This window comes from Mauremys mutica, chromosome 6, assembly GCF_020497125.1.
Source record: "Mauremys mutica isolate MM-2020 ecotype Southern chromosome 6, ASM2049712v1, whole genome shotgun sequence".
Taxonomy (NCBI): domain Eukaryota; kingdom Metazoa; phylum Chordata; order Testudines; family Geoemydidae; genus Mauremys; species Mauremys mutica.
In genome coordinates, this window is record NC_059077.1 from 35,405,195 (window position 1) to 35,423,894 (window position 18,700).

At 43.8% G+C, this 18,700-nt stretch overlaps 1 protein-coding gene across 9 annotated transcripts in view; it reads right to left on the reverse strand.

Annotated features, from left to right (window-relative positions):
* LOC123372697 (cAMP-specific 3',5'-cyclic phosphodiesterase 4D) overlaps window positions 1-18,700 on the reverse strand; it is a 618,378-nt gene that overhangs the window by 82,622 nt on the left and 517,056 nt on the right. For 2 of the 9 annotated variants that reach the window (XM_045021024.1, XM_045021025.1), the window contains one exon: window positions 17,278-17,324. The exons of the other annotated variants lie outside the window; for them this stretch is intronic. In XM_045021024.1, the coding sequence (XP_044876959.1) occupies window positions 17,278-17,317 (40 nt within the window). In that variant the 5' untranslated portion in view covers window positions 17,318-17,324. The remainder of the gene's footprint in view (window positions 1-17,277; window positions 17,325-18,700) is intronic. 9 annotated transcript variants of the gene reach the window in all.

Genomic DNA, 18,700 nt, shown 5'->3' on the forward strand with positions numbered 1-18,700 from the left:
CAGGAAAGAAAACCAATATTATGTGACTTGTGACCAATCTCAACCAACTAATCCTGCTCAAAATGTAAAATTTTATCAGGAAAATTGTATGAAGTGTTTTTGAAGTTCTAACAACAGAATATTTTACATGTGGATTTTAAAAAAATCTGCTTCCATCTCACTAAAGTTTTGAACTTTGAAAAAGAGCATTTTTATTTAAAATATACCAACCCACCCCACCAATCAATAATCTTTCCAGCTCTAGTTGTGACAATTCTGAGCTAAAAAGATCTTGGGTAAGGCGTCTCAGAATGGAGCCCATCCTTCAACCCAATAGCTCTGGGGTTACTAAGAACTTTGTTTCTTGCAGCATACAGAAAACAACTTTTCCAGATTCTAGGATGTCTCTTAGAGCTCAGTCCCCTTCCAAGTTGTAACATAGCTTTAAACGCATTATTGTGAGAAGAATGCTGCTGTGGCTGATTTGGTGTAATTTGAGTAGTGACAGATTTTCAAAGTGGAAAAAATTAATTTAGCAGTCTGGAAAACAGGGCTCTCTTGGACAAAAAGAGGATGGTTGGAACAGTCACACACTCCTGTTTCCTGTCTAAAACATTGTGTAGTACAAATAGGGGGATCAAGGGAAATTAAAATTGCCACCCATCAGGATTTCCCCTGAAGAGACCAACTGTTAAATATTATCCTCAATGTCAGGATGAAAACAACATTAAATATATCCCTATAAAATGTGTAGCTCTAATTTTTAGATTTTTAATTGTTAGTGAGTACTATTCAGTTTTGGCTTCTTGTTTTCCTAAGAGTTAAAACCTCCACATGAGTGTATAGCTTAGCCACTTGCCAAATTCCAGTACAAACTTACTGGAAATTCCAGTAAACTCCAGTAGAATCCTACAAACTGATTCCTGTTGGTTTCTACAGGGGACCAATAGCTCTAAGAACCAGTAGATCTGTTGTTCTGTTTCAAAATCTTGTTAGCAGCTGGAACTATAATGACCTAATTGGAAATTTCTAACTGGGAGGTCCATCACAGGAAGGTTTTCAGGAAATATACTTGTTTTAATAAAATTGTTTTGAAACAATAGTGTTTGAGTATCCTTGGAAGACAACAACAGGATAAAAAGATATCTGTGTATTTTTGGTGGCAATTCCAGTTGGAAACAGAAAAACAGATATATTAGTCTACTGCTGTGGTTCTCAACCTTTTCACCATTGTGGGTTGTATATGCAGCTCTCTATGAGTTATGTGGACTGCATTCACACAATATATATAGTACCTGTATGGCCCTGAGGATGTCACATGGCATGCTGCTGTATGCTGTTTGGTCCGCAAGTGGCCCGTGGGTTGAGAACCACTGGTCTACTCGTTCCTGGGATATTATACTCTAAATGAAACCAAGTGATGCCAGCAGAGACCTTTTGAAGGTAGAGCAGGACTAAGGCAATCTGGGCCCTAGACATTCCAGGACATAGGGCCTCACCTGAGTCTTGTCCCCAGCTGGAGTACAAGGGCCCCATTTTCCTCCCAGAGGGGCTATGGGACTTCCTTATCCCACAGGAGCAGCAGCAGGGGTAGCAGCAGCCTCCCAATTACTTGTTCTTGATGCTGGAATGTATTTGCATTAATGGGTGAGCTAGGACTAGATAACCTGTGCACTTCTGCAGAATTCACAGAAGGTTCAGAACTCGGACATTTGCATAGCCTGCCAACCTGGGAATTGTATCAAGCTTGGATTCTTACTCTTTTGATACACCAAAAAGAAGAGTTTTCTGTCCTAGAAAGGATAAGGGGAATCCTGTGACTTCTGGTCTGAACTTTTAGTGCTTGCTATCTTCCTCCATTTAACCAGGGAAGGAGTTAAAAATAAAAGGCTCGGTCAGCAAGCCTGGGTTACAGATTGAGAGGGTCAAATAGTAGGTGGTGATCTGGTGAATTGCTCCCCAGAAAACGTGAAGTCTCGTCAGTCAAAATGAGGCAAGACAAGCATGGGGAGGAACAGACTGGGGAAGGAGGTAAGGGCTGAGATGCATCAGCCAGAAGACAGACTGACCTGTAATGGTGAGAAACTGGAACTGTGAAGAGTCCTGTGGCACCTTATAGACTAACAGACGTATTGGAGCATGAGCTTTCGTGGGTGAATACCCACTTCGTCGGATGCATGTAGTGGAAATTTCCAGGGGCAGGTATATATATGCAAGCAAGAAGCAGGCTAGAGATAACGAGGTTAGTTTAATCAGGGAAGATGAGGCCCTCTTCTAGCAGTCAAGGTGTGAAAACCAAGGGAGGAGAAACTGCTTTTGTAGTTGGCTAGCCATTCACGATCTTTGTTTAATCCTGAGCTGATGGTGTCAAATTTGCAGATGAACTGAAGCTCGTAGTTTCTCTTTGAAGTCTGGTCCTGAAGTTTTTTTGCTGCAGGATGGCTACCTTTAAATCTGCTATTGTGTATCCAGGGAGATTGAAGTGTTCTCCTACAGGTTTTTCCTAATATCAAATCCTCCCTGATTGAACTAACCTCGTTATCTCTAGCCTGCTTCTTGCTTGCATATATATACTTGCCCCTGGAAATTTCCACTACATGCATCCGACGAAGTGGGTATTTTCCCACGAAAGCTCATGCTCCTATATGTCTGTTAGTCTATAAGGTGCCACAGGACTCTTTGCTGCTTTTACAGATCCAGACTAACATGGCTACCCCTCTGATACCTGGAACTGTGAAATGGCATGTAAAGACAGAGATTTAGTGGTAGGGCAATTTCATAAGTGCAGGAGCTCTGTACCAACCTATTAAAATATATTGGAACCAACAGCTGACCTTTAGTACCCCTCTTCTGGTTTAAACATTTATTTAGCTTTTAAAAATTCCCTGTTTTAGGTCAAGTGATGTCTATCAGCTCTCCTGAGGCCCCAATCCTGCAATTTGTTCCACATGGTGGACCCATGTGCCAAACCTGAGCTCCACTGAAGTGAATAGAGTCAGGAGGGGGCTCTGGGCTGGAGCATGGGGGTGAGGGCTCCAGCTGGGGATGCCCCACATTGAAAAAGTTGCAGGATCAGGGCTAAGGCAGTGCCTCCTGCCTGATTGGAGTTTTTCCCCATCTACCTTTCTTCTTTTCTCTCCTGTGTTATATTTCTTCTTCTGCTTTTCTCCCATGTCATTCTTTTCCGCATTGTCTATTTGACCTTTCAACCCTCTTAGATTTTGTGGAGAATGGCCATTCCACACACACTCTGTCCCATAAACCCTTTCCTCCCTCCCCCCCACCCCCGCCCCAGCCACCGCCTTTCCCCTCAGACTATCCCCAGATAGAACATTCATATGAGCAATGGTTTGCCAGATCAGGCCCATAGCCTCTGATCTTCAGGGCAGGTACTGCACCTTCCTATATGCGCTGTAAAGTTCCATGCACACCTCTGATACTAGTGAAATAAAAAATAATAATTTGGTCTGGGGACTATAAAATTGCAGAAATGCGTGGCTACAGTTTATTTTCAGCAAAATAACTCCAACAGATCCTTAACTTTGAGTAGGTTGTGTGTTATTTACGGTTATCATAAAAGTTCCTATGTTCTATGTTGCCTTTAGCATTCTTGATTTTTATTATTATTTAAAAATATTTAAATTATGGTATCCCAAAGACCCTAACTGGGACTAGGACCCCTTTCTGCTGGGTGCTGTGCAAACATGAAAGGCCTGTACCTTTTTTTTAACCTAAAAAAAGGAAGCACACCTCACCCTTACTTTCTTTTTATGTTTGTTTTTGAAAGAATGCTAATTATTATGTTTTTATTAATTGCTTTTGTCTGGAAACATGGACACTTACAGTGGTAGGAGCTAAATACACAGAATTATTATTAATTATTATTATTAAATGTGATAGGTAAGAAATCTACACTTTAAAGCTGAATAAATTGTATTAGTCACACAGTTCATGTACGCTGGACAATGAGTCAACCGCTACTTTTGTTACGTTTCCTTGTCATATTGCCTCAGGAAGTTATCCTTGAGACTATTAAACCTTGAGATGACACTCTAAATATCAATTAGTAATCATCCTTTTAGCAGTTGTGAAAGGGCCAGACCAGGGAGTGGTTTGTTTTGGATGACAGGTATGCAACTGACACATGTCATAAAACAAAACCACAAAACAGCTCAACCTGCTCCTCCATGCGTCAAGTTTAAATCTTGACAAATACTGTCTCAGTCTGTCTTAAAGCAAATTTCAGTTCTTTCACAATATTCTGAAAGGCCTGATCTCTTCCCTGAAGAAGCGTACAGAAAGATTTTCATGCAGTTTCTAAGAAAAACCCTACACACAGATCTTCAACATTGATGTCAGTGGAGTTTCACTGATTTACACCAACTGATGATCTTTCCCCCATCCCCGCAGTTTTTAGATAGGTGAGGGGAAATCATCCAGATATATCAAATGTAATAGTAAGAAAACGCATGAAATATACAAATATATTTCAGTAATTTTCAATTTTTTCATCCTATAGACTTGCCAAATACAAGAACCTCTCATAGACCAATCTACCCTCCCAACTACCTAGGTCCAGATAACCTTTGTGTTCAGAGCAGCATAAGGGGGCCAGAAAACAGACAGATCTCCATACTGTGCTACAGCTATCCTCAGCTTGTATAAGTTACTACTAGCTGGAGCTGGCTGAAATGTGGGCTTTCCAGTTTGTGAGAAATCTTGATATTTTGAAATTTCCTGCAAACCAGAAATCCAAAATAATAAAAAAAAATTGTTTCCGAAACAAAAACACATGGTGTTTCTGTAAAGACATTTCCTCCCACAGACCCACCAGCTGGTGAGTGAAACTGACATTCTTGTCAGTTAAACTGGCAAGAATGCCAATTTCACTCAGCAGCTGCCAGGGCCTGTGGCTCTGGGGTAGCCCTGTCATGAGGCCTGCCCAGGAGCCAGCTGGCAGCCTGAATAGCCAGCTGGACCAAGAGTCTAGAAGCCCCAGATCCCCAATCTAGGGGAGTATTCAGAGCAGAACTGCCCCAGACTCACACAACCTGGGACTTGGGAGCTCATCCCAGGATTTTCAGGCTCCCAGGTCCATGGCAGTGAGCTTGGAATCCCTGAGAGTTCTGGCTTGAGCCAGGATTCTTAGGGCTTCCAGGCTCCCTGCTATGGAGCTGGGAGCCAAGCCCTAGTTACATTCAGGGCGTTCAGTCTCCTGGCTACATGGCAGGGAGACTGGAAGCCCTGGAGTGGCAGGGCTGCCTAAGAGCCACAGATTCTGGAAGACAGAGTTTCTGGCCCCAGAGTGGTCTGCACGGCTGGCTACCCTAGAGTCACGGACCCTAGAAATGTTCTCCCTGGCCTGGGAGAAATGTACATGGCAGGGCTTCCTGGGAGCATGCCAGCTCAGCTGGCAGGGAACCAGGCAGGTTTCCACCAGAATTCAGCAAAGGTTTTTCAAGCCCGATTCACTTTTGGAGAAATTTGGGGGTCAATGAACTGGCATTTTCTGACAAAACTGTTTCATGAGACAATTTTTGAGCAGTCCTACTAATAATCTATATTACCCTGCATATACTCCATGAGATTTAGGGAGCCTTAACAAGCTCACTGATGATTCCCTGTCACTGCTGCAAACAACAACTTGGCACAGAGGAAAATCCGGACCTTGTTTCTCAAAATGTTGCATTTTCAAACCACCAGAAAGGGATCTATGGATCACAAATAATTTATGGTCCATTCTTGGGGAATCAATTCATATTTGAAAGTATACAGTCTGGGAAATCTGTCTATGTGAAATTTATTAATTCTGTGTGAGATTATGGACTCTCTTATCAAACTACAAATTTTGTTTGATTGTATGGCTGGCTAGTCTACCTTCTCTGCTGTCTTTTTACGCTTCAATTTTGGGATGAAGTTCTAAAAGGTGGTGGCAGAGGGCTTATAATGGGTCATTAAACCTGGATAGTTTTCTAGTCAAAGGGAAACACCTGTGGACAAAGAAGGTGGCCAAATCAAGAAAACTGGTTCTGAAAGGTAGGTTAGTAACCAGGCAGGGGATCACTTGGTTGGAGACTTTGAACACCTGACAAGGCTGATCATGGGTCACATGATGGAAAGGACTTTCACTTTATAAAAAGGAGGACACTCTTACCAGACATTTTAGAGAAAGGGAAAAGAGACTGCAAGTGGATAGCAAGATTATGCAGGAGGAGATGTTAAAGGATCCTGGATACCCTAAAGGACTCTGACAAAATCTCAAAGAACTCTCAAAAGTAGTGAGAAAACTGAGGGAGGGATAGCATATTGGTGTTTTATTGTTTTTAAGATACTGCTCTCTATTGAGCTTTGTAAAGTAAAGAGTAATTGTGTTGGACACCTTTTCAAAGCCTGTGTGTTATGTGCTTAAATTATCATATATCCCTAAAGAGGTAAACTGTAAACCAGAGTGCCCACAAGCCTGGAGCTCTGGGAGAGAGTGTGTTTAAACTACTGGAGTCCCCAGGGAGGTCAGCACAGGACTAGGGCAGTTAGATTGCAAGGTCCCAGTTCCATGAAGGGGTAACAGAGTCTGTGCCCAGGAAGTGTGTCAGAAAGGCCAAATGAAAAAGACAGTAATGGAGCTTAGTCAGACCAAAAGACGTGTAAAAGCACACCTTGCTAATACAAAATGGCTAATTTGTATTAGACACCACAGCACAGGTGCATCTTCTTCAGGAGGGACTGTTCGTTTAGTGCATTCTCAGAGATGCAGAAGACCTCAAAAGGAGAGGAGAGAAGAAGGGGCTATGTCTCTCCCTTTCCTCTGCTGGGTTTACAGAATGGACCAGCTATGCCATGTAAATAGGCTGCACCACTCTAAAGGATCTAGGTAGGATGACCATACATGCTGTTTTGGCGGGGACAGCCCCCTTTTTAAGCCTTGCCCCGGATTAGAGTTGCCAGCTGTCTGTTTTTTTACTGGAACGCCTGTTTGAAAAGAGACCCTGGTGGCTCCAGTCAGCACCGCTGACAGGGCCGTTAAAAGTCTGGTAGGCAGCGCAGCGGGGCTAAGGCAGGTTCCCTGCCTGCTGGGAGGTGCCTGCCCCCACCATACCAAAATCTGAAATGGTGGCCCTGCATCCACCCCTTCCCCAGGGCTGCTCTCTTGGTCCCTCCCTCTACCTGGAGTCTCCATCATGCCTCTCTGCTATTCCAGCCCCAAAAGGGGCATCGCCTCGCTAGCTGGATCATAGTCTAATAGCTTTACCTCCTGTCTCCGAGCCCAAAAGTACTCGCACTCGCACACTCACCCTGCTTTCCTTCCCAGATCCAAGCCCATACCCATTCCTCTTCCCTTTGCCCCCATCTGTGCTACTTGGCTCACTGGGGGTGCGGAAAAACATTTGCGGGGGCATGGGTGACGAGCAGCAACGCCAGTTTCAGTTTAGAGAAATATGGGCACCCTAGATCTAGGTCCTCTGCAGATGATAAAAAATTACTCTAGATAATGAAGTCCTAAGCAGACTTTGGATCTCACAAAACTGGGTAACTGGACAACAAAATGGCAGATGAAACTGAGTGTTGATAAATGCAAAGTAATGCACATTGGAAAACATAATCCCAAGTATACATATGAAATGATGGGTCTAAATTAGCTGTTACAACTCTAAAAAGAGATCTTGGAGTCATTGTGGATACTTCTCTGAAAACATCCACACAATATGCAGCGACAGTCAAAAAAGCTAATAGAATGGTGGAAATCAATAGGAAAGAGATAGATAATAAGAAAATATTATATTGCCTCTACATAAATCCACGGTAACCCCACATCTTGAATACTATGTGCATGTGAATACTTTCTGGTCGCTCCATCTCAAACAAGATACATTGGAATTGAAAAAGCTACAGAAAAGAGCAACAAAAATTATTAGGGGTACGGAACAGCTTCCATATGGGAGAGATTAATAAGACTGGGACTTTTCAGCTTGAAAAAGAGAGGACTAAGGCAGGATATGATAGAGGTCTATAAATCATGACTGATGTGGAGAAAGTAAATAAGGAAGTGTTGTTATTTACTCCTCATAACACAAGAACTAGGGGTCACCAAATTAAATTAATAGGCAGCAGGTTTAAAACAAAGTATTTCTTTATACAATGCACAATCAACTTGTGGAACTCTTTGCCAGAGGATGTCATGAAGGCCAAGACGATAACAAGGTTAAAAAAAGAATTAGATAAATTCATAGAGGATAGGTCCATCAGTAACTATTAGCCATGATGGGCAGGGATGGTGTCCCTAGTCTCTGTTTGTTGGAAGCTGGGAATGGGCAACAGGGGATGGAGTACTTGATGATTACCTGTTCTGTTCATTCCCTTGGAAGCACCTGATATTGGCCACTAACGGAAGACAGGATACCAGGCTAGATGGACCTTTGGTCTAACCCAATATGGCTAGGGTTGCCAACTTTCTAATCACACAAAACCGAACATCTTAGCCACGCCCCTTTCCCAAGTGCCCCCCCCTTCACTACATTCCCCCTTCCTTGGTGGCTCCCTCTCCCACACCCTCACTCACTTTCACTAGGCTGGAGCAAGGGATTAGGGTGCGGGATGGGGTGACGGCTCTAATTGGGGATGCAGGCACTGGGGTGGGCCGAGGATGAGGTGTTTGGGGCATGGGAGGGGCTCTAGGCTGGGGCGGGAGTTGGGATGCAGGGGGGTGAGGGGTCCAGCTGGGGGTGCAGGTGCTGGGGCAGGGCTGGGGATGAGAGGTTTGGGGTGCAAGAGAGGGCTCCGGGTTTGGGGGTGGAGGGGTTCAGGGCTGGAGCAGAGGATTGGGACTCAGTGTTGGGGCACGGGCTTACCTCAGGTGGCTCCCGACCAGAGGTGCAATGGGGCTACGGCAGGCTCCCTGCCTGTCCTGGCGTCACACTGCGCCCTGGAAGCGGTAAGCAGGTTCAGTTCCTAGGCAGGGGGACCAGGAGGCTCCGCACACTGCTCTCACCTGCAGGCACTGCCTCTGCAGCTCCCATTGGCCACGGTTCCCGGCCAATGGGGAGTGCAGAGCCAGTGCTCAGGGCAGGGGCAGCACGTGGAACCCTCCCACCTAGGAGCCAGACCTGCTGGATGCTTCCGGGGTACAGTGCGGAGCCAGGACAGGTAGGGACTAACCTGCCTTAGCCCCGCAGCACCACCGACTGGAGTTTTAACGGCCCGGTCGGCAGTGCTGACCGGAGCCACCGGGGTCCATTTTCGACCGGGTGTTCCAGTCGAAAACCAGGCACCTGGCAACCCTAAGTATGGCTGTTCTTATGTTCTCTTTGACCTATTGTAAGCATTTGCAGAAGGATCAACAGCAGAAGGTATTAAGACAGCAGGTTCTTGCACAGGAGAAAAATCCTTGAGATTTTAACAGTGTAAACCAGAGAACATCACTACTTTAAACACATGTATTAAACTGCCTGGAGCTCATGTATCTTAAAGTTAAACAGACATATTTGTTTTTAAAAAAATCAACAAGAAAACAAAGCAAGATCTATAGTGCTGCTTGTGAGTATGTAAACTGACTTCAGTTTGACAGCAATTAAATTTATTGCTCAGTTTCTTCAGTTGTTAAGCATTAAATCAGTTACTCTCTGCAAGCTAAAACAAATATTTTTCAAGAAGAGCAGAAGTGAAAACTGAATATATGGTATCATTTTTGATTGTAAGATTATTCTTGAAACCATATGAATTCACTGACGTGCACTGAACTGTAAGGTTACATATCCAAGGAATAATCTAGACCATTTCCTTCTTGCATAATGAATGTATACAGCTAGAGCTAGACATGGTAGTACTTGAGACCACATCAACTGATCTTAAATCTTTTTCTTTGTGCTAGAATAACCTTTAAAGTACAAACTACCATAATTTCACTAACCAGGTATATATGATCAGGAAGCAGCGTTTATAAAAAACAGGAAGCGAAACTTTTTGAGGATTGTTGTCAAAATCCATCTCTACTTCAGTCTTTTAGGCTAAATGCAAAGGCATGTCCAATATTATTATTGTTTTAGTACAAAAGAATTTTAATCATTCACAAAATACTGTTTTATTTTCATTTTGTAACTTATTCTTATTTGTTTTACCTATTCATGCAATGTTGCTGGAATCACTTAGTTGTTGGCATGATATGAATTCTATAGACATTTTTTCATTTCTGTTAAACAAACAAAGCCTAAGTGCTGAACATCAAGCTGTTCACCCTCCCCCCACAATCTTCCATCATCAATAAACCTGAATCTCAGCTGCACCTTATACCTATGTTAATACTGAGTTTGGTTGGTCAGGGCTACAGGTGATGATGAGCAAATAGAGAAGAGCCCAGCTTGATTCTCATTCAAGGGTGAGTTTGCAACAATGTTTGTTAGGGAAAAAACATCTTTTTATCTGTAAACTGAAAAAAAGATACATGAATCACAGAAAACATGGGACCTAACAGCAACATTTCATAGTCACTTTAGAGCAGAATCAAAGTACCAAGAAACTGATTCCTAAGCAAACAAGGTATTTTCTCCAGATAGAACTGTGACATCATATCTGAGATATACAGTTGTGATATATGTCAATTATTTCAAGTAATTGCTACTAAAAAACCTCAAAAACTGGCTCTGCTGCTTTTCTTTTTTTGCACAGGAATGCTTATTAAACTGTTTTTGTAGTGTTGGTGCTTAGTGGCTACAAAGCAGTGGGAAGAAACAGATGGCATGGAAGATGTAGAAAACTGATTATTTTGAAAAATCATTTCATTTGACTTAACCTCCATTTAATTTAAGGCACAGTGAGTGAAGAATCTAAGAATCATTTTAGCCGAGAAAAAAATGGAGTAAAGATGGTAGAAAAGGGTGAACTTTGAACTGTGTAAAACAACTGAAAAGAGGGCAGAATTGGCTTGTCTGTGCCCATCGGAAGTGTTTGATCCAGTGACTGATGAGTAAGATGTCACTCTAGCAATTGGCTACTGCTGCTAAGATTCCAGAAGTTCAGTACAATATAATGCAAGGTTTGTATGAAACATACATACTTTCGTACAAGTATCACAAAATACTTTGTAAAGGGCACTATAAAAGAGAAAGAATGCTTTGGTGAGTGACTCAAAAGCAGAAAGGAAAAAAAACAACACCACGATGGAGAAGAATAAAAGAAAAAAGGCTAAAATATAGAGGTGAACTGAAAAGCTTGTTTAAAAAAACCAAACAAATGTAACATCTTTTTTGAGATGCCATTAACAGAATCCCCATGTAGACTTACACATTTTAAATACATATGTTTTAACAGTGAACTGAAAGGCTATGAGTTCTGGCACTCAAGGCTCTGTTTTTCCTGTAGGAGTTAGTGACAGCACGTAAGGGAAACCCAAATCTTCCAAATCAGGTTTTGGCAGGCAAGGAAACAATACATTAATTTTCAAATGTCCTGCTGAAAAGCTGGGTTCTTAAATAGTTTTACTTATTTATTTAATTTTTAAAAGCATTTCAGTTTGTCTCTAAACATGGACAAAATGTAAACAAGCAGTCTTGCCAAATAGTTCAGAGTGCAGAGAGAATGGAAGCATGAAATAAATAAGGTGGAAAGGCAGCAAAGAATCCTGTGGCACCTTATAGACTAACAGACGTTTTGCAGCATGAGCTTTCGTGGGTGAATGCCCACTTCGTCGGATGCAAGAGTGGAAATTTCCAGGGGCAGGTAAATATAAGCAAGCAAGAAGCAAGCTAGAGATAATGAGGTTAGATCAATCAGGGAGGATGAGGCCCTCTTCTAGCAGTTGAGGTGTGAAAACCAAGGGAGGAGAAACTGGTTCTGTAGTTGGCAAGCCATTCACAGTCTTTGTTTAATCCTGAGCTGATGGTGTCAAATTTGCAGATGAACTGAAGCTCAGCAGTTTCTCTTTGAAGTCTGGTCCTGAAGTTTTTTTGCTGCAGGATGGCCACCTTAAGATCTGCTATTGTGTGGCCAGGGAGGTTGAAGTGTTCTCCTACAGGTTTTTGTATATTGCCATTCCTAATATCTGATTTGTGTCCATTTATCCTTTTCCTAAGGGACAGGCAAGGAGAGTTTAAAGTGTCTTGCTCGCTAAAGCTTACAGGTAGGTTTTGAGATGAGCTGTGAAGGCATGGAGGGAACAGAATGACCCAGAGATAAAGCTGCACAAATGAACAATTGAGCTCTATGTCCAACCATGGAGCCCTATTCTTCCATTGGAGAATATCAGGAACTCCCATTGAAGGCAACTGGGGTTATTGGTAACTTCTGAAAGTGAATTGAGCCCATGGAAAGATGCAGGAGGCAAAAAGGAAACCAACACTAGTGTGACGCTCTGTACCTCGGGGGAACACCCTACACCCCCATGTTCATCTTTATAAAATGATTGTGTGGTATTCAATGCAAAGTTTGTCATGTTGGGTGTCTTCAGAAGGCTCATGATGCACTGAGCATGGTTGTTATAGTGATGTTATAGTAATTAATTGTTACAGTAAGGTTATAGGTTATAATTTCATGTATATAGTTCTGAGGTTGAAAATGTATCCTCATGGCTTAAAGCAAACCCAGGCAAAAACTCTCTAAGAACAGAGAGGTAATTCACACCTTGTCAGGGCATGGATAGGACAAGCCCAGCCCAGCCTCACAGGAACAATGGACACTGGCTTAGGCAGCAACAAAAGAATCTGTTAGACCCTCGAGGGAGTCACCCCCTTCCTTTGGGCAGTTTGGGACTGCGATGAAGTAATGCTCACCTGACTCTGAAGGGGTGGGGGGTGTGCAAAGCCAGGAGGAAAGAAAGGACATGATAAAAGGGAGAGACATTTTGCCATGCTCTCTCTCTTCCACCTACACCACCACCACCAAGCCACTGAAATGCTGATCAAAGGGGAGAGCCTGACTGAAAAGTAACAGCCAGCCTGTGGTGAGAACCATCTAAGTTTTTAAGGACATTGAAAGTGTTACTATCAGCTTAGAATGTGTTTTGCTTTTATTTCATTTAACCAAATCTGATTTGTTATGCTTTGACTTATAATCACTTAAATCTACGTTTATAGTTAATAAATCTGTTTGTTTATTCCACCTAAAGCAGTGCATTTGGTTTGCAATGTGCCAGAGACTCCCCTTGAGATAACAAGCCTGGTACATATCAATTTCTTTGTTAAATTGACAAACTCATATAAGCTTGCAGCGTCCAGCAGGCATAACTGGACATTGCAAGATGGAGGTTCCCAGGGTTGTGTCTGGGACCGGAGATATTGGCTAGTGTCATTCGCTTGCAGGTAGCTGGAAGCAGCTTACATGCCAGAGGCTGTGTGAGAACAGCCCAGGAGTGGGGGGTCTCACAGCAGAGCAGTGTAAGGGTACGTCTACACTACGGGATTATTCCGATTTTACATAAACCGGTTTAGTAAAACAGATTGTATAAAATCGAGTGCACGCAGCCACACTAAGCACATTAATTTGGTGGTGTGCGTCCACGGTCCGAGGCTAGCATCGATTTCTGGAGCGTTGCACTGTGGGTAGCTATTCCGTAGCTATCCCATAGTTCCCGCAGTCTCCCCCGCCCCTTGGAATTCTGGGTTGAGATCCCAGTGCCTGATGGGGCAAAAATCATTGTCGCGGGTGGTTCTGGGTAAATTTCGTCAGTCACTCCTTCCTCTGGGAAAGCAACAGCAGACAATTTTTCCCTGGATTGCCCTGGCAGACGCCATAGCATGGCAACCATGAAGCCTGTTTTGCCTTTTGTCACTGTCACCGTATGTGTACTAGATGCCGCTGACAGAGGCGATTCAGCAGCGCTACACAGCAGCATTCATTTGCTTTTGCATGATAGCAGAGATGGTTATCAGCCGTTCTGTACCATCTGCTTCCATTGTAAATTGACAATGAGATGATGGTTACCAGTCCTTCTGTACTGTACTCTCTGCTGCTGTCATTGGTGCCCCTGGCTGAGGTCAGCCGGGGGCGCAAAAGACAAAAATGGGAATGACTCCCCGAGTCAATCCCTCCTTTTTGGTATTTAAAAATAGAATCAATCCAGCCTAGAATATGGGGCAAGTGTACTAGAGAACCAGTGTATCAGAGAACCAGAGAGCACAGCCACTCTGTGTCAGATTCCGCAGAAATGATGAGCTGCATGACATTCACAGGGGGTGCCCCTGCAACAACCCCACCTGTTGCTTCCCTCCTCCCCCCAGCCTTCCTGGGCTACCATTGCAGTGTCCCCCCATTTGTGTGATGAAGTAATAAAGAATGCAGGAATAAGAAACAGTGACTTGTTAGTGAGATAAAATGAGGGGAAGGCAGCCTCCAGCTGCTATGATAGTCCAGACAGGACAGAAGTGTGGGGGAGAGGAGCCCAGCATCCCACTGCTATGATAGTCCAGGCAGTACAGAATCTGTTCTTTACACATGAAGGGCGGGGGCTGATGGAGCTCAGCCCCCTGTTGCTATGATGAAGACAGTTACCAGCCATTCTGTACCATCTACTGGGAATGACCAGGAGTTTTTTACCCAGGTGCCCCCGGCCAACCTCACCTGAAGCCAGCCAGGAGCACTCACGGGCTGATGATGAGGACGGATACCAGTCCTTCTGCACTGCACCATCTGCCACCAGGCTGATGATGATGACGGATATCAGTCATACTGCACCATCTGCCACCAGGGAGGGGGAAAGAGGATACTGCAATTCACTGCCGCAGCATCGCGTCTACCAGCAGCATTCAGTAGACATAGGGTGACATTTAAAAGAGTCAAGAGATGATTTTTTTCCCTTTTACTTCTGGGGGTGGGTGTGGGGGGTGTAAATTGACGAGCTATGCCCTGAACCACCCCGGACAATGTGTTTGACCCTACAGGCATTGGGAGCTCAGCCAAGAATGCAAATGCTTTTCGGAGACTGCAGGAACTGTGGGATAGCTTGAGTCCTCAGTCCCCCCTCCCTCCCTCCATGAGCGTCCATTTGATTCTTTGGCTTTCCGTTACGTTTGTCACGCAGCAGTGTGCTGAGTCCCTGCTGTGGCCTCTGTCTGGAGATGTTTTAAAAATGCTTTGGAATTTCGTCTTCTGTAACGGAGCTCTGATTGAACAGATTTGTCTGCCCATACAGCGATCACATCCGTACGGTCCATGCTGGAGCTCTTTTTGGATTTGGATTTCAGACTGCATCGCCACTCGTGCTGATCGGAGCTCCACGCTGGGCAAACAGGAAATGATATTCAAAAGTTCGCGGGGCTTTTCCTGTCTACCTGGCCACTGCATCCGAGTTCAGATTGCTGTTCAAAGCGGTCACCACTGTGGGATACCGCCCGGAGGCCAATACCGTCGATTTGCAGCCACACTAACCCTAATCCGATATGGTAATACTGATATTAGCGCTACTCCTCTCATTAGGGAGGAGTACAGAAACCGGTTTAAAGAGCCCTTTATATCGATATAAAGGGCCTCTTAGTGTGGACGGGTGCGGCGTTAAATCGGTTTAACGCTCCTAAAATCGGTTTAAACGCGTAGTGTAGACCAGGCCTAAGGCTGGCTCCCAGAGTCAAGGATTGGAGTGACCTAGCAGCTCACCGGTACAGATAACACCAGAGGGGAACGGCACAACTAGATATATCACCATACCCTAAAAGTCAGAGGAATGATACACAAAAATGTGCAGATGCCATGACTTCTCTTCTCCTTGCCTTCAGCCAAGGTGACAAAATAGATAGCACTGTATTTGTTTACCCTTTGAGGATTTCTTAAAAATACAAATTTATGGCAAGTTCTTTATACCCCAAATGACGTCTCTTTTATTGACGTTTTCCAATAATTACCACACCTCATATAGCTAATGCCAGCTTTAGCTGGATCTACCACATTCTTGTTTTTTCTCAAAGGTGCTAAAAATTAATATTTTAGAAAGTAATTTTGAGAAACTCTCAATGAGAAGCACGGTGTGTCACCCACATGAGCGTGGAGCCCGCTTTCTCCACCCCTTGTGCACACAACGCCTCTGTGGGGTGTTTCAAACTTTTGACATGTGAAATTGATTATCTCAATAGGAATATTTACTTGGTAAAAATGCAATCAAACCAGTAGCATGTTAGTACAAATGAAGTAGCTGAACCTTCTGTCATAAGACGTTAAATCAGCCTTTGAAAAAGTAAACTCTCTTAATCTTTGTAACATAAGTAACATAACACTCTAAATTGTATCTTTATCTTAATGGATTTTGTGTCCTGTTTGAACTTTGAACAGAGAGTTCTGTTCTAAATTCCATTTGGACCTAATGGGAATGAAGACATTTGTTTTATCTGATTAGAAAGGACATTTTATATTCAGTGGTATTATTTGAGCACCTTATTCTCTAAACACATGAAATGGGCTGACAAAAGGTCTTGCAATGGAAAACATAAAAAATAAAAGGCCTGATCTCAGCTGATGCAAATTGATATAATTCTATTGATTTCAACGGTGTTACATTGATTTACACCAGCTGAGGATCTGGTTCAACGTTTGCTTTTGTCTGCACAAGTATACTAAAATACACAAAAAACCCTGACGTCAAATTCACAAGTAACTGGTTAAATAAATAAATACAGAAAATTAAGCATTAAACCATGACCAAGGACGTGTTCTTGTGAGATAACACAAAATGTTTGAGGTACTATGAGTGCCTCCAATAACCTAGGGATTCTGTTATCGCATAGTAACACAAACCTTAAAATGCCCCATTGACATTATAGAAAGGCTTTCACAAAAAGAACCAAAAAACTGGGTTTTGATGAGAGATCATATTCTCTTATTTAAAGTTTGTAAGCAATTTTGGTAGTCATTTTCTTTAAGACTTTTTAAGTGTATTTAACTGTTGAAAAGATATCACTGTATATAAGGCCCAGTTCTTCCACGAGTAAGCCACTGTCTTACAGCCAAACATTAGTCAAATGCTAAATATCAGATTCAGAAAAAAGAATGACATGGTATTTGAGAAATGAGATTAAACAGCCTAGTGTGTCCGCGTGGTTTCCTTTCAATGATACCGTATGCCCTCATTATTTCTGGCACCTGATTAACAGTGATTAAATGTTGGCAAATTTTCTTTTCTGATATCATTTTAAACTACTCTCTATCTAGCATTCCCATGTGGTAACTCTGGCTACCAAAAATACCCACCCATTTTATCCTCATATACCAGCATTTCCGCCTACTAGCAATATGAAAAAAACCTTGTTCAGTAGAATATTATGTAACAAGCTAACATGTTTATAATCTTCACTTGTAAATTCCTCAATAAATGTAACAAGAAAGTACCTATTTTACTGTTCTGTAGTCCAGCCAATCCAACCGGCATAGCGTACCTTGGGACAAATGGTAAATTAAGAGAGGAACATTACACATGGAGAGAAGATGCAGGTAGAAAGGGGAAGTCTTGAATCCTATTTTATATGTTATGAGTTTAGAATGGCTATATAATGAAGGGAGGGCCTTGAGTGAGTGAATGGTACAAAGTGACCAACCCAATAACATGAAATTAGTCTTCTCTGCTATGCATCATGTAGAGGAAGGGATTTCCCCTCAGGTATCCTGAGAATCCCATTACCTTTAAAGGCCCTCTACCCATTACCTTTGGAATTCTTCCCTTGGTCAGAAAGGCTGGACATAGTTCCTTCTGGAGCCTGTGAGTGTGAATCCTTTAGTCAGCCATAGTGGGTTAACTAGAAGGAAACAGAAAATGTTCCTTCCCAGCGACTGGGTGTGTTACTTCTACAGAGCTTCCATCATTGAAAGGCTTGGGGAGCAAGGACTGAGCACAGCTCTTGAACTCTGATCTGGCTCTGGCTGTTCCACAGGGGCCTTATGACAAGATAAAAAACTGTAGGGTGAAGACTTGATTATAATTACTATCATTTGCTTTGCCCAGAAGCCCTGCCTAATTTTGATTGAGGAAACAATTTTTAAATTTTGAAACTGAATCCACTACTAGCACCTCATGCAGCCATGCGCTGGATCACACAAGTTAGCACATAAAAGTCAATAGACAAAACAAAACAATACTGAACATAATAGAAATGTACACATGACTTAGAGCAGAGGTGGGCAAACTACAGCCCGTGGGACACATCCAGCCTGCAGGACCCTCCTGCCTGACCCCTGAACTCCTGTCCCAGGAGGCTCACCCCCAGCCCTTCCCCTGCTGTTTCCCCTGCCCCACAGCCTCAGCTTGCCCTGCCGCCGGCGCAATGCTCTGGGTGGCGGGGCTGTGAGCTCCTGGGCCAGTGCAGCTCCAGAGCCTGGCCTGACCCGGTGCTCTGTGCTGCGCGGTGCATGGCTGGCTCCAGCCAGGCAGTGCGGTTGCCTGTCCTGCTGCTCTGGGCAGAACGGCTGTAGCGCCGCCAGCCACTGGTGCTCCAGGCAGCACGGTAAGGGGACAGGGAGCAGGGGGGTTGGATAGAGGGCAGGGGAGTTCAGGATGGTGGTCAGGGGGTGAGGGTGTGGATAGGGGTTGGGGCAGTCAGAGGGTGGGGAACAGGGGGGTTGAATGGGGGCAGACAGGAAGGAGAGAGGGGGTTGAATGGGGTGGTGGGGGGCAGTCAGGGCCAGGGGTTCTAGAGGCAGTCAGGGGACAGGGAGAAGGGGTGGTTGGATGAGGCAGAGGTACCCGGGGGCAGTCAGGAAGGAGAGGGGGCTTGGATGGGGCAGAAGTCCCGGGGGGGCCATCAGGGGACAGGAAGAG